This window comes from Pseudophryne corroboree, chromosome 2, assembly GCF_028390025.1.
Source record: "Pseudophryne corroboree isolate aPseCor3 chromosome 2, aPseCor3.hap2, whole genome shotgun sequence".
Classification (NCBI taxonomy): Eukaryota; Metazoa; Chordata; class Amphibia; order Anura; family Myobatrachidae; genus Pseudophryne; species Pseudophryne corroboree.
Window position 1 is genome coordinate 408,892,478 of NC_086445.1, and position 16,154 is coordinate 408,908,631.

General features: G+C 43.2%; 1 protein-coding gene across 1 annotated transcript in view; it reads right to left on the reverse strand.

Moving 5' to 3' along the window:
• Positions 1-1,577: 1,577 nt before the first annotated feature.
• Positions 1,578-16,154, reverse strand: part of LOC134992212 (interleukin-1 receptor type 1-like) — a 68,009-nt gene continuing 53,432 nt past the window's right edge. The window contains exons 8-11 of the mRNA XM_063950768.1: positions 7,557-7,699; positions 5,104-5,247; positions 3,599-3,760; positions 1,578-2,142 (exon numbers count right to left, since the gene is read on the reverse strand). Coding sequence (XP_063806838.1) covers positions 1,778-2,142; positions 3,599-3,760; positions 5,104-5,247; positions 7,557-7,699 — 814 coding nt within the window. The 3' untranslated portion in view covers positions 1,578-1,777. The remainder of the gene's footprint in view (positions 2,143-3,598; positions 3,761-5,103; positions 5,248-7,556; positions 7,700-16,154) is intronic.

A 16,154-nucleotide genomic window follows, 5' to 3' on the forward strand; every position in this document is an offset into this window, starting at 1 on the left:
AGACAAATGTCCATCGAGTTCAATCTGTATTATAATTTTTTCCATTTTTTTTATATTAATTAAATGCTGTATCCCTGGATATTTTTTTCCGCTAGGAATTTATCTAATCCATTTTTAAACTTATTGATTGAGTCCACCATTACTACCTTCTGTAGCAGAGAGTTCCAAATCCTTACTGTTCGTACTGTGAAGAACCCTTTTCTCCGTTGTGTATGGAATTTCTTTTCTTCTAACCTCAGGGGATGTCCTCGTGTCCTATGTAGTGTTTTTTGATAAACAAATCGTTTGATAAATCCTTGTATTGTCCCTTAATGTATTTATAAATATTAATAATGTCCCATCTTAGTCGTCTCTTTTCCAGTGTAAACAAATCTAACCTTTTAAGTCTTTCTTCATAATCCAGTGCCTCTAACCTCTTAACCAGTCTAGTCGCTCGCCTCTGAACCTTTTTGAGCTCCAAGATATCTTTTTTTTTTTACAGTGAGGTACCCAGAACTATACACAATATTCCAGATGTGGCTGCACCAATGATTTATACAGTGGCAGGATTACACTCTCATCCCTTGTCTCCATTCCCCGTTTTCTGCATGCTAACACCTTACTTGCTTTTGTTGCTGCATTTTGACATTGTGTACTGCTACTAAGTTTATTGTCGATGAGCACTCCCAAATCCTTTTCAACAACCATTATCCCTACATTTTCCCCATTTAGTTTATAGGCTGCCTGAATGTTCTTAGTCTCAATGTGCATAACTTTACATTTGTCTGTATTGAAACTCATTCTCCATTTATCTGCCCAGACCTCAAGTCTAGATAAGTCATTCTGTAGAGACTCAACATCCTTGTATGAATTAATTACTCTACATAGCTTAGTATCATCTGCGAAAATTGACACTGTGCTTTCCAGTCCCTCTCCTACGTCATTAATGAATATGTTAAACAACAATGGTCCGAGTACTGAACCCTGCGGTATTCCCTGTTGGATTTGGCCCTGTTTCCGACAGCAGCAAGTGGATTGGCGGGTATTCCGCCGATCCTCCTGCTTTCTGACAAGTCGGGTTTCCCAACTTGTCGGAAAAAATGTGTCCCTATTGAATAGGTCGGAACCCCTTCCGACCTATCCCAGTCGGAAACTGCTGTCTTTCCGACAACACTGCAGTTTCCGACTCTTATTGAATATAGCCCTTGGTCTACAATCATTGAAAGAGGTACTTTCAGTGCTGCTGTGAGCAGTTAACACACAGATTTACTATTCTCCAGCACAATTGCAGGACTAGAGTTAAAAACCAGTGCACTAATCTGTTTGACTCCATTAATTTAGAACACAAAATAGCAGCACTGACATGATCTAAAGTGTTCTGGGATCATCGATGTCACTTATGTTTGTGCTCCAAATGCAATTTACCTATAGCTTACAGATAATATGTGTTGTCCAAACTAACCCTAATAATCCAGAATGCATCTGGAAGTAAAGTCTAGAGCAAGAATTAACTACTATTTAGAGTAACATATTTTCACTTGTATTAGGAAAACTAGGCAAAAAAGTAACACTATATAAGTGAGGTTGTAAACAAGAAGAATGAAATGGTGATATTTGCAACATAGTGATCAAAAGTATCAGTGCAATGACCAACGTAGCCATGTTATAGTTATGGTTAATAATCAAGTGATCATATGGAGTGCTGATGCAGATGGCTGTCCTCCAAACATCTCTAGCCAAGGTCCCAGTGTGACTTTTTCTTAGTGCATTTAACATTTAAGAGTTGGTAACATCAATGTCAGTTCTCTGAACCTATGTAGTCCAGTTTTCTGTCAGACGGGTGCTGGGCTTGAGGCATCCGGTATCTGATATTTTTCCAGAACTTTGTGTTACGGTGAAGACTCTCTTCTGTGAACTCTCCTTTCCATCGCACAACACCTTGCTTCTGTTTGATGTACTGAATGGACTCTGGCATGTAGGTGTAATTCGTTATCTTTTCCAGCTCAATCAAGATGACTTTAATTTTGTTCCGAATGAGAGCATCATACATGGCTATTTTCTGTTCAAAATCATCACCAAGGCCTTTCTCACTTGATATCTCTCCTAAGACAATAATCAACCTTCTGCTCTGGGAGATCGCCTCATCCACAAGGTCTGCAATGGCTGCAAACACACAAAAGGTCTTGTGTCAGCTGCTGACATGGATAGAAGTCCACATTGGCAACATGCGGTGTCAATACCCAATGCTGTGCATATTATTTTCATAGTTTTTTCCTGCAGGAGGCATGGCCACACCCCCAGAAATTGTCCACACCCTCTTTAGTACCCAGCCCCGTAGCTGTCTCAACATCCATGCTTCCTAGTGAAGTGGGCAGAATGAGGAGAATAGTACCAAGTATCAGGGGTCCATAGGGAGGGGATGAGGTCAATATGCTGTGAACTGTATCACTTTGGCACCTGTTATTAGACCTGTGATTTTCTGCATTATGCAATCATGAGGCAGGGCTCCCACAGCCCAGGAGTGCTAGGACTCCTTGGGTGCCTGGAGGAAGGACGCTTTATTGGGGGGTCCCCATTACCCCAGGGAAACCTGACCTGTGCTGACTAGCTAGGTGGGGTGATGCTTCAGCCTACAGACCATGTCAAGTGTGTCCCCTAGCTGTGGTATTACTTCCCTGCTAGTTGAGCCCGGTGCTGGTTCAAAAATACATGGCCCACTAACTATGTTTCCCCAAGTCCAAGAGCCTGGAGTTGGTTTTTAAATTACAGGGGACCTCACACATTTTCCTCTGTGTTGTTTGAACCAGGATCGGCTCAAATAGCCTATAGCTGGTTATGTTTCAGGGAGGGAATTTTTTTTTAAACTATTTCCAAACATTTACAGACAGAACATGTACATATCTCACTGATCTGTGTATGCTTCTGTCAAAGTCGCCTATAAAAACTGATCTATTTATAGGTGAGTTTTTGGTACATGCACCGTATTACATTGGCCGAGTTGTATGTTTTCCATAGGAAAACATCTGGATGCGAGTTTGGTCTGTGCGAGTTTCTGCATTACAAGAAACATAGAAATTTGCATGTTCCCGCATCCTATTACATTGTCCGAGTTGTAGAAATGTGAAAGTTTAGTGCTAAACTGGCACATTTTAAAAACTCTAACCCTATTACATTTACCCCATAATACTCTAGCACTGACATGACCAATACAATGTGTAATGATCAGCTTTCTGACCTGTACAAATGAGAAATTGGCCAAAACATTATCCTCAGAGCATGGAAAATAACTATAACTATGTGTAGTATCAGTACAAGGAGCTGATCCTCCAATTACCTGACCTACTCTAACCCCGTCACTGCTGACACCAGATCTAGTAAAACGCTCTTTTGCTTAACCTTACACTCTTTGGCTTCCTCTAAAGTTGTAAGTCCATAAACCAGAATGTTCCACAAACCAACACATACCACATCCAGTCATTGTTAGTCCATCACTGCTATTCATTTTGGCCCCTCCATACATTATAAATGAAAAACTATGTTTCTGACAACCAGTATTTCTAGCAATGTACTGAATACGGGGATGTATTATATGATATGATACTTGATGTATGATACTTGCCTTGGCCTGGCAGATCATCCCGTCCAATTATAAACAATCGATAATCACACTGTTTCTCAAGCACTTCAGGCAACACTTTAACTACAAATATGTCCATATTATGACAGCTGGTTCCAATAACGTTTTTTGGATACATGATGTAGGCATCATAAATCTTTCCATCTGCAAATGTAACATTAGAAATAATAAAAATGTGTTTTCATAAAATAAAATATAGACTTTTTTTATACGTCTGTCACGGAACGATTACCCCAAGAAGAGTATTAAGATGTATACACACAATGCAATGTTTTCTTACAATTTTGACTAAATAGTCAAAATCATAAGAAAAGTTATCACATATCACACTGTGTGTACACAGCTTCCGATAGCGATGAGTGCTCCCATGGGGTTGGTATCACAAGAAAAAATAGACTGTGCAGGCAAGGCAATTTTGACTATATTGTGCACAATCTAGTACATAGTATAGTCAAAATTGTATGTAGTCAAAATCACACATTGATAATGTGATTGGTCACAAATGCTGAAAATCACCCATTTATGCAAAACAACTAAGAATAATGCAAGAGCTAAAAGTGATTTTATGCTACTGTATATTACACACTAGTTTTAAACAATTAAAGAATCCTTCATACTCAATTAGGGATGCGGAAGATGGCACATCCATTCTAAAGTCTCATTAAAAAATAAAATATATTTGCGTCTGCTTCGCTAAGCATTGCAGATGCACCCGTCTGGTTACATATTATCTGCTTTGTCTATATTGTGTTTTCTTTGAGCACTGCAAATGTTTATAAATTGCAAGTACTCGCTGAAACCACGCCTCCAGGTGCCGTGCAGTACATCTCATCTAGGCACGAGATGGAGAGAGTCAGTAACGGCTCATGATTTGCCTATACATGACAGCAGGTGACAAAAATGGAAATTAATTTGCAATTGACTCTGACTTTGAATAAGGCCCTATATGTATAAAATGTGCTACATGTAACTATGTTGTTTGGAACAAATGCCTGACAGTGAACATGTGAAGAGCCAAATGCCGGCAACATTATGCTTGACAGAAGTACTGAATGATCTCAGACAGATGATAGATTTAAGGGTCTTATTCCAAATATGGAGATATATCAAAGCACCAGATTCCCTGCTGTACCACTATCTTGTCAATGTGCTAATGGCTGCTGGCTGTTGGGGTAAAAACTCTGTTCGGATAACTGGGTGACTTGTCCAGAACGTATATTAAGGACAAACACATAAAATCAAAGGTCAGCTAGCCAAGCTCTGACGATCTGATCTGTGTATTACGCAGCAATAGACTTGAATGACAGATACAGCTGTAAAGTGTATGAAGCTAGCTAATTGAGTTTGAGTGGCTGCTCCATAAACTACATCTTGAAATGAGAGGTTTGTTCCCTGGTAAAATATTTCAACATCTTAACTTAATTTCCAATAACATTAAAACAAATTCTGGATCCCAATCCCCTCTGTCATTGATGCATGAAACATACCTTTATAATCTGTACGGGCAAAATAGGAACTCCGGTACCAAAGAACAATTTCAACTTTAAAAACCCGGATGGTAATTACAGCTATAACAATAATAGACACAATTGCCACAAATAAAGCAATCAATAATCCCTGGAAATTAGGCTCTGCAAATACAAAATGTAAAGACACAATTAGACACTGGAAAACAGAAATACAGTAGTGACCTTACAAACATTGCCTTTAGACAACCAAACAAATATTCTTTTCTCATGACTTCAGACAGCAGAATATGTGACCTCATGGCACATTTAGAACTGGCTGCAAAATATCGTTTTGAACAGTAAAACACAGGTGCTGTGCTTTTAACTTGTAACTTCCCACAAACATATAGAAGTCTGATGTGACGAAACGCGTTGGGTTCCCTGCAGTGACCCCCTTGCCTATTTTAAAAGCTAAGTCCTTACCTTTTTATCTTTTTACCTTTTTTACTTGTCTTTGGATGTTTTATGACCTTTTTAAACATCTTATCTATATGTGCTATTAAAACTGTTCAAATTTTATATTTTTTGGCTCATGAATCATACTTTTTAACAGTAACCTTTTGCATACTCACACAACAATAGTCGCCGGTACCCTTATCCCCCTACTATATATCTTTTAGGCAGCATTGTACTAGTGTTGCAACCTTAAGGGGTGGCAGACACCTTTAACAAGGTGGTTGTGTTTTTAATTAATTTTTTAGCATACGACTTTCATCACTGAGATCTTAATCCACAAGTGGCGCTGTATCATCCTTCGCATATATATATATATATATATATATATATATATATATATAAAACAATTATATATGGGTAAATGTATTATAGCAGCACACCTCATTACTGAGATGAAGCAGGAAGAGACATCTGCAAGATGTAAGAACATCTTGCCTGCCGAAGTGGGGGAGCAAAACCTGGGTGAGCACAGACTTTGCCATGGAGCTCAAAATCGAGCTCAGGTGCATCCTGTTTTCACTGATCGTTCTTGAGATGTTCCTACAGCTTAATAAGAGTCCACCTGTGGTAAATTCAGTTGAATGGACATGATTTGGAAAGGCACACACCTGTCTATATAAGGTCCCATACTAGACAGTGCATGTCTGAGCCAGGGCCGGCTCTACCATTAGGCAGCTGCCTAGGGGCACCGGCTCCTGGAGGGCGCCACTAAATTCATCTAGCAAAAAACTGAAGGATGACTCTGTGTGCGGCCTCCTCCTTACACTGCGCTGGCTGCTGCTTCGGGCCTAATCAGGTGCAGCCGTCGCTATCAGGCTAACAAGTGTAACATCCTGACATATGAAGGCACATAGGAGGCGGTTGTAACTATGGCTCCACAAGGGGCGCCCCCACGGCCGCTCCTCATATTCCTGATCCCAACTTTTCAGCAGCAAGCAGCACCTGACTACATGTCTGCACCTGCAGCGTCGCTGTAATGCTGCTGCCGCCTGTAAGAGGAGCCATACCAATTATGAGGGAAAACAAGGAAACAACTATTAGGTAAGTAACCTATGGGGATTTCTACAGGACCACAGACAGTACAGATCTTACAGCCTGGTGGGTGGTTTGCACTTGTAAACAGCATAATAGAGAAAACACAGGCACTGGGGTACAATACAGTACATGGAGGAGGGGGGGTCAGTAATTAACCTACAGATGGGGGGATGGAACACAATAAGGACCATACAAATATATGTATATAATACTGTATGTATATATACTGTACACATACAATTAAATATCCCACCAGACCCCATATACAGAGGCAGTGTATACAGGATAGATAGATAGATAGATAGATAGATAGATAGATAGATAGATAGATAGATAGATAGATAGATTAAAAAAAATGTAAATTGGCCTCACAGTCCTATACAATTGCCAACATGCCAGCTAGCATGTATACATAGGCAGAAAGAACGGTCATCACTCAAGGATTTGAAGGTAAAAGTACTGTATATTGTGAACAAAGTCCCGAAAATATACTTTTTCACTTTAAAAGTCCATGAGTGTTGTTTCTTCTTTCTGTATATGTATAATAATGCAATATACCCTAGTCTACCTAGTGGCCACCTGCATCTCCCCGCCGAAAGGTGGGGGGGGGGGGGGTTTGCAGGTTAGGGGGCGCTAGGCTGGAGATTTGCCTAGGGTGCACAGAGACCTTGCACCGGCCCTGGTCTGAGCATAAACCAAGCATGAAGTCAAAGGAATTGTCTGTTGACTTCCGAGGCAGGACTGTCTCGAGGCATAAATCTGGGGAAGGGTACTGAAAATTTTTTGCTGCTTTGAAGGTCCCAAAATTTACTAAAGTTTACAGTATACTGTATATTTCTGCACATATATGCTCAGAAATGTTCACAAATGTTCAGCAGCCTAGTCAGTTTTCCATAATGTGTCAATCAATAATATAATTAGTAAATGGTTTCAATACATACCTGGGTGTTTCAACATAACAAATGCCTTTTGGCCTATTTCTGAATAGATATTACAGTAAAATTTTCTGTTATAGTCTTCTTCTTTTACTTTTGAAAAGTTTAAGCTTTTGCCGAGTACTTGGTTTCCTTCATCAGTGAATTTCCTGCTAATAAAATATAAGAGAGACGGATAAGACAGAAAGACAAAGAAAAATATTTCTCTGGCTGGGTCCACAGGATTATCCACAGGATAACATTGGGATATTGTCGAGCGACAGCGAAAATGGCACCAACACGGTCACGAGCTTTCTGGCCTCCCAGGATGCATTGGGGCCTCCACTATATAGTCCCGCCCACTGACTCAGTCAGATCAGTTTTTTGCTTGGTGCGGCAGGAAGCCGCATGGTCACAGGGCTGCTGTGAAAGCAGCCTCAAGTTTTCATTATTTTATTTTTATAGACTTACTGTTTTTGTTTGAGCGACTTCTCTTAACAGCGTCTTAAACGTGTATTAGAAAGAGTCGCTCCAACAACTCCCCACCGGGTCGCAACAACGCTTACCTTCGCGGTACAGTGCTGTCTCGACGGGCGTCTGTGTCGGATGTTCTAGCAGGTCCAGCAGACGTTACCAGGCTGTGGCCGGAGCATGGGGAGACAGTGAGTATATGGACTTCCTCTTACTAGAGGGGTCAGGACACAGCTACGCTGATTTGGTGGAGACTACAAACAGCGTGTTGATGCGCCGAACATCTCGAGTGTGACAGCGCTACGCTCCGGGGATCATAGGCACCAGGACTAGGTGAGGCCGCAATCCTGGGAGTTTAAGTCAACAGGGGGTTTCAGACGCTCTCCTGGCCGTCCCTCCTCCGAGTTCATGGCCAGTTCCCGCGGGTCTCTCGTTTCATGAACTGAATGACCTCACTTCCGGCTCAGACGCTACCACGAGGGTACTCGGTCGCAGCTTAGACGCTGCGGTTGTGTATACTGGATATAAACCCGCCCAGACCGAGTCGCAGGCCTTTAGTGTCTGCATGCACGTGGAGTCGCTCAGCGTCCGTGTCCGTTGGTGAGCGTCCGTGTCCGTTATCAGTTACCAAGAGCGGCAGTGTACACCAGTAGCGTCTGAATCCACTCAGCGTCTTTCGAGCGTCTTTGCTTGGATATGGAAGTGTGGTGAGTCTCCCTGTATCCCGCTCCCTGGAGGCAGGGTATACAGTACTAAAAATTCCTTCTACTTCTTAGTGTGCACTGTTAATTTTTAGTACCTATTGCATATGAGACCTGTATATTACTGTGTTTTCTGCATGTTATGTTGAAAAAGAACCAGTTAAACAGAAGTACAAATTTCCTACTTATGTATAAGTTATTATGGAGGTTGTATTCTCATATGACAATGTCTAATGCTTTAACATGTGACTGACTGCTAGTATGTGTGCTGACTTTTCTGTGTAATGTCAGTCCTGTTCTGACCCTCAAATCAGGTGCACTGTGGTCAGATTGATTTCACCTCTATATACTGATTATAGGGTGTGGTTCAGTCACAAAATTGTGTAGTCAATATCAGAAAAAATGTCTGTGAGCGGCAAAAGTGATGAGTAGAATTTGTCAAGCACTCCTACAGCCCTAACATGCTTATCTTGTAAGTCAGGGGTAATTGATATGATTCAATTGGTCACTTATGAGGGTTTGTGTGCAAACTGTTTCGCTTTTCAGCGAAGTAAAAAACAGGAGTTAGTTCAACCTCCAGTAGAGCCACCATGGAATATGTTCGCAAAGACTCTGTCTTCAATAGCGGACAGGTTAGCTCCAGTAGCACCACCTCAGGGGTAGGTTACACTATGAACCCATATATGCAGCTCCCTTCCTATGGTTTGGTTCCAGTAGCCTCTACAAGCAACCAAGGGGTAGGTAAGACTAAGACAGATACGTCTGTATGGCAGACTACACAAGAGGATACATCGGATGATGATGCGGAAACAATAGATTCAACTCCGTATGATGATCAGTCGCAGAGCTTTAGTTCAGATGATGTAGCTGAACTCATTAATGCAGTAAAGGCTGTGCTTTCTCTGGAAGAACCAGCCAAGACAGCGTTAAAAGCAAAAGCACCTGTATTCAAACGAACAAAGTCAGTGAAAGCTGAATTTCCAGCGTCAGAGGAGTTGACGGAAATGATGGATGAGTCTTGGGCAGCGCCCGGTAAAAAGTATAAGATTCCTAGGAGATGGGATTCTTATTATCCATTTCCTGCTGGAGATTGTTCGAAGAGAGAAGTTCCTCCAAAAGTAGATGCACATGTTCTGCGACTCGTGCACAAATCTGCTTTGCCACTGTCATCTACCTCTTTGAATGATGTCACAGACAAGAGGGTAGAGAGCCTATTGAAAAATATTTTTTCTCTTGTGGGTGCAGTGGTAAGACCTGCTATGGCTTCGGCCTGGGTAGCAAAGGCAATGGGCGAATGGATAGAGGAACTAGAGAATGACATCCCCTCTCCTACTAGGGAGCAAGAGGATCGTCTTTGCCGTTTAAGACAATCTGCCCAGTATTTAGAAGAAGCAGCCATTGATGTAGGCACTGTTGCTTCTAAAGCTTCAGCCCTGGCAGTAGTCGCTCGCAGAGCAGTCTGGCTACGGACCTGGAAGGCAGATGCGGAGTCCAAGAAGGAATTGGAAGCATTGCCTTTCATGGGTAATATATTATTTGGAATACCTTTATCGGATATCCTAGAGTCAGAGGCTGAATCGAAGAAGGTCAGATTTCCGGCTACCTACAACCCTAAGTCCAAGGGTTTAAAATTTCGCTCATTTCGCTGGCAAAGCAAAGCGAAAGGTAAAGAGGAGCCTAAACAACCCCAGTTTAAATCCAGGGGTAAGAAGCAGTGGGCTAGCAAAAAGCCAGCTTCCAAACCTGAACAAAAGCCCTCAGCCTGAAGAGACGGGCCTCCGCCTGGAGGATTCCAGGGTTGGGGGCCGACTCCTGCAATTTGCACACACATGGCAACAGTCAACAACAGATGCCTGGGTGCAGAAGGTAGTATCTCAGGGGTATGGGTTCCCATTCAGGAGGCAGCCTCCTCAAAGATTTTTTTGCACCAGCCCGTCTCGTATAGAGTCGAAGGCCAATGCCCTGCAAGAAGCAGTCCAAAAATTACTGCAGTCAGGTGTGATTGTCCCAGTACCTCCATCATAAAAGGGACAGGGGTATTACTCCAATCTGTTTTTAATCCAGAAACCAAATGGGTCATATCGACCAATTCTAAATCTGAAGATGTTGAACAATTACATATGGATCCCGAAGTTCCACATGGAGACGTTACGCTCCATAATGTTGGCTATGGAACCGCGAGACTATATGGTATCTCTGGATGTGCGGGATGCTTACCTACATGTGCCTATAGCACTATCACATCAGTGTTACCTCAGGTTTGCCATCCTCAAGGAACACTTCCAGTTCCAAGCTCTGCCCTTCGGGCTAGCTACAGCACCCAGGGTGTTTACCAAGATCATGGTGGTTATGGCAGCTTGTCTGCGCAAACAAGGGATAAGGATATTCCCATACCTAAACGACCTATTAATCTTAGCACAGTCGCAAGATTTACTGTTGAGCCATCTCCAACAGACGATAGTTTGTTTACAGAGACACGGGTGGCTCATAAATTGGGAGAAGTCGTCCCTGAATCCATCACAGCGGATGGTTCATTTGGGAGCCATATTGGATTCAGACCTACAGAGAGTTCTCTTACCAGAGAAGAAAATAGTCAAGGTGCAGGTCATGGCTCCGAAAGCGTTGCAAGCCCAGACAATGTCAGTCCATGCAGCAATGCGACTGTTGGGTCTGATGGTATCAACGTTCGACATGGTGGAATATGCGCAATTCCACTCCAGACCATTGCAGCATCTCATTTTGACAAAATGGAACGGAAATCATCAAACAATAAAGAAGCAGATGATAAAGATTCCAGTAAATGTAAAAAGGTCTCTAGCATGGTGGCTACAGACAGACCATTTAAACAAGAGGAGACCCTTTTGGATAAAAGAGTGGCAAGTCCTGACGACAGATGCCAGCCTGCAAGGTTGGGGGGCGGTACTCGGAAGCCTATGGTTCCAGGGAAAATGGACCGCAAGGGAAAGTCGCCTGCCGATAAATCTGTTAGAAATAAGAGCCATTTACTTGGCCCTAGTTCAGGCAAAGGACAATCTACAAGGAAGACCAGTCCAGATCCGCTCAGACAATGCGACGGCAGTAGCATACCTAAATCATCAAGGAGGGACTCACAGCAAGAGTCTGATGGAGGAAGTAACTCCCATTCTAAAGTGGGCAGAACTCCATCTCCCAGCATTGTCAGCAGTATTTGTCCCGGGTGTACTAAATTGGGAAGCGGATTTTCTCAGTCGGCACACCATTCAGGAAACCGAATGGGCACTACACCCAGAAGTGTTTCAGACACTGGTGAACAGATGGGGTCTACCGGAGATAGACCTTATGGCGTCTCGTCTAAACAACAAAGTTCCGAGGTACGGATCAAGAACAAGGGACCCAGGAGCAGTCCTGGTAGACGCACTGTCAGTAGAATGGAGGTTTCAGCTGGCATATCTGTTCCCTCCAATATCTCTGTTACCCAGAGTAGTGAGAAAGATAAAACAGGCAAAAGGAGCAATCATTCTAATAGCTCCAGCTTGGCCAAGAAGGCATTGGTACACAGATCTGTGGAGAATGTCCGTGGAAGCACCGATACTGCTCCCTCAACATCCAGATCTGTTAATGCAGGGTCCTTGTTGTCACAGTCATCTGGATCGCCTGTCTTTGACGGCGTGGCTGTTGAAACCTCTATCTTAGAGGCTAAAGGATTTTCAAAGCAAGTAATCCAAACCATGCTTAGAGCAAGAAAGCCTTCTTCGGCCCGTGTATATCATAGAATATGGCAAGCCTATATTCATTGGTGTTCTGGAAAAAATTACAATCCAAGAGCCTTTAAAGTAGCTAGAATTTTGGATTTTCTGCACGCAGGATTGGATAAGGGGTTGAAGGTTGCTTCCTTGAGGGTGCAAGTCTCAGCGTTGACTGTATGGTTTCAGCAGAAGATTGCTGACCTACAGGATGTACGTACTTTTTTCCAAGGAGTAGTACATATTCAACCTCCATTTGTTCCTCCTGCAGCTCCCTGGGATTTGAATTTAGTTCTTAAATTTCTCCAGGGTCCTTTGTTTGAACCACTTGAGAGAGCAGATCTTAAGTGGTTAACGGTTAAAGTTCTTTTTTTACTGGCAATGGCGTCAGCCAGAAGAGTGTCAGATTTAGGAGCATTATCATGTAAGTCTCCTTTCCTAAGTTTTTTTCCAGACAGAGCAGTTCTCAGAACGAGATCTAGTTATCTTCCAAAGGTGGTGTCAAAGTTTCACCTGAATGAAGAGATTGTAGTCCCAGCTTTTCAGGTATCGGGACTATCTGCGGGAGAAGCGTCACTGGACGTGGTCCGGTCTTTAAAAATCTACATAGATCGTACTAGTGCCATCAGGAAAACAGATTCCCTCTTCATCCTCTACGGATTCCATAGGAGAGGTTGGCCTGCTAGTAAACAGATTTTTTTGCACCAGCCCGTCTCGTATAGAGTCGAAGGCCAATGCCCTGCAAGAAGCAGTCCAAAAATTACTGCAGTCAGGTGTGATTGTCCCAGTACCTCCATCACAAAAGGGACAGGGGTATTACTCCAATCTGTTTTTAATCCAGAAACCAAATGGGTCATATCGACCAATTCTAAATCTGAAGATGTTGAACAATTACATATGGATCCCGAAGTTCCACATGGAGACGTTACGCTCCATAATGTTGGCTATGGAACCGCGAGACTATATGGTATCTCTGGATGTGCGGGATGCTTACCTACATGTGCCTATAGCACTATCACATCAGTGTTACCTCAGGTTTGCCATCCTCAAGGAACACTTCCAGTTCCAAGCTCTGCCCTTCGGGCTAGCTACAGCACCCAGGGTGTTTACCAAGATCATGGTGGTTATGGCAGCTTGTCTGCGCAAACAAGGGATAAGGATATTCCCATACCTAAACGACCTATTAATCTTAGCACAGTCGCAAGATTTACTGTTGAGCCATCTCCAACAGACGATAGTTTGTTTACAGAGACACGGGTGGCTCATAAATTGGGAGAAGTCGTCCCTGAATCCATCACAGCGGATGGTTCATTTGGGAGCCATATTGGATTCAGACCTACAGAGAGTTCTCTTACCAGAGAAGAAAATAGTCAAGGTGCAGGTCATGGCTCCGAAAGCGTTGCAAGCCCAGACAATGTCAGTCCATGCAGCAATGCGACTGTTGGGTCTGATGGTATCAACGTTCGACATGGTGGAATATGCGCAATTCCACTCCAGACCATTGCAGCATCTCATTTTGACAAAATGGAACGGAAATCATCAAACAATAAAGAAGCAGATGATAAAGATTCCAGTAAATGTAAAAAGGTCTCTAGCATGGTGGCTACAGACAGACCATTTAAACAAGAGGAGACCCTTTTGGATAAAAGAGTGGCAAGTCCTGACGACAGATGCCAGCCTGCAAGGTTGGGGGGCGGTACTCGGAAGCCTATGGTTCCAGGGAAAATGGACCGCAAGGGAAAGTCGCCTGCCGATAAATCTGTTAGAAATAAGAGCCATTTACTTGGCCCTAGTTCAGGCAAAGGACAATCTACAAGGAAGACCAGTCCAGATCCGCTCAGACAATGCGACGGCAGTAGCATACCTAAATCATCAAGGAGGGACTCACAGCAAGAGTCTGATGGAGGAAGTAACTCCCATTCTAAAGTGGGCAGAACTCCATCTCCCAGCATTGTCAGCAGTATTTGTCCCGGGTGTACTAAATTGGGAAGCGGATTTTCTCAGTCGGCACACCATTCAGGAAACCGAATGGGCACTACACCCAGAAGTGTTTCAGACACTGGTGAACAGATGGGGTCTACCGGAGATAGACCTTATGGCGTCTCGTCTAAACAACAAAGTTCCGAGGTACGGATCAAGAACAAGGGACCCAGGAGCAGTCCTGGTAGACGCACTGTCAGTAGAATGGAGGTTTCAGCTGGCATATCTGTTCCCTCCAATATCTCTGTTACCCAGAGTAGTGAGAAAGATAAAACAGGCAAAAGGAGCAATCATTCTAATAGCTCCAGCTTGGCCAAGAAGGCATTGGTACACAGATCTGTGGAGAATGTCCGTGGAAGCACCGATACTGCTCCCTCAACATCCAGATCTGTTAATGCAGGGTCCTTGTTGTCACAGTCATCTGGATCGCCTGTCTTTGACGGCGTGGCTGTTGAAACCTCTATCTTAGAGGCTAAAGGATTTTCAAAGCAAGTAATCCAAACCATGCTTAGAGCAAGAAAGCCTTCTTCGGCCCGTGTATATCATAGAATATGGCAAGCCTATATTCATTGGTGTTCTGGAAAAAATTACAATCCAAGAGCCTTTAAAGTAGCTAGAATTTTGGATTTTCTGCACGCAGGATTGGATAAGGGGTTGAAGGTTGCTTCCTTGAGGGTGCAAGTCTCAGCGTTGACTGTATGGTTTCAGCAGAAGATTGCTGACCTACAGGATGTACGTACTTTTTTCCAAGGAGTAGTACATATTCAACCTCCATTTGTTCCTCCTGCAGCTCCCTGGGATTTGAATTTAGTTCTTAAATTTCTCCAGGGTCCTTTGTTTGAACCACTTGAGAGAGCAGATCTTAAGTGGTTAACGGTTAAAGTTCTTTTTTTACTGGCAATGGCGTCAGCCAGAAGAGTGTCAGATTTAGGAGCATTATCATGTAAGTCTCCTTTCCTAAGTTTTTTTCCAGACAGAGCAGTTCTCAGAACGAGATCTAGTGATCTTCCAAAGGTGGTGTCAAAGTTTCACCTGAATGAAGAGATTGTAGTCCCAGCTTTTCAGGTATCGGGACTATCTGCGGGAGAAGCGTCACTGGACGTGGTCCGGTCTTTAAAAATCTACATAGATCGTACTAGTGCCATCAGGAAAACAGATTCCCTCTTCATCCTCTACGGATTCCATAGGAGAGGTTGGCCTGCTAGTAAACAGACGCTGGCGAGATGGCTCCGAATGGTAATATCTGAAGCTTATTCTCATACAGATCTCCCTATTCCGGCTAATGTCTCTGCACACTCTACACGTAAGGTAGGTCCTTCTTGGGCAGCACAACAGGGTGCATCAGCAGAACAGATATGTAAGGCAGCCACATGGTCTTCCAGAAACACATTCATCAGACATTATGCCTTGGATACTTTTGCCTCTCATGACGCAGACTTCGGGCGAAAGGTCCTCCTGTGCAATCAGGAGCGTCCCCACCACTAAAATGGCTTTGGGAATCCCAATGTTATCCTGTGGATAATCCTGTGGACCCAGCCAGAGAAATGAACGTTATGGTAAGAACTTACCGTTGATAACGTGATTTCTCTTATGTCCACAGGTATCCACAGGGATCCCACCCGGACGCATCTGATTTGAGGATCTAGACAAACACTAAAAACCTCTTCCTTCTTGTATGGAAGGGTGTGCATGTGTGTTCTTATCGCCTGTACAGGTCTCTACCTAATGTTCCTGCCTATAATCGCTGTGGA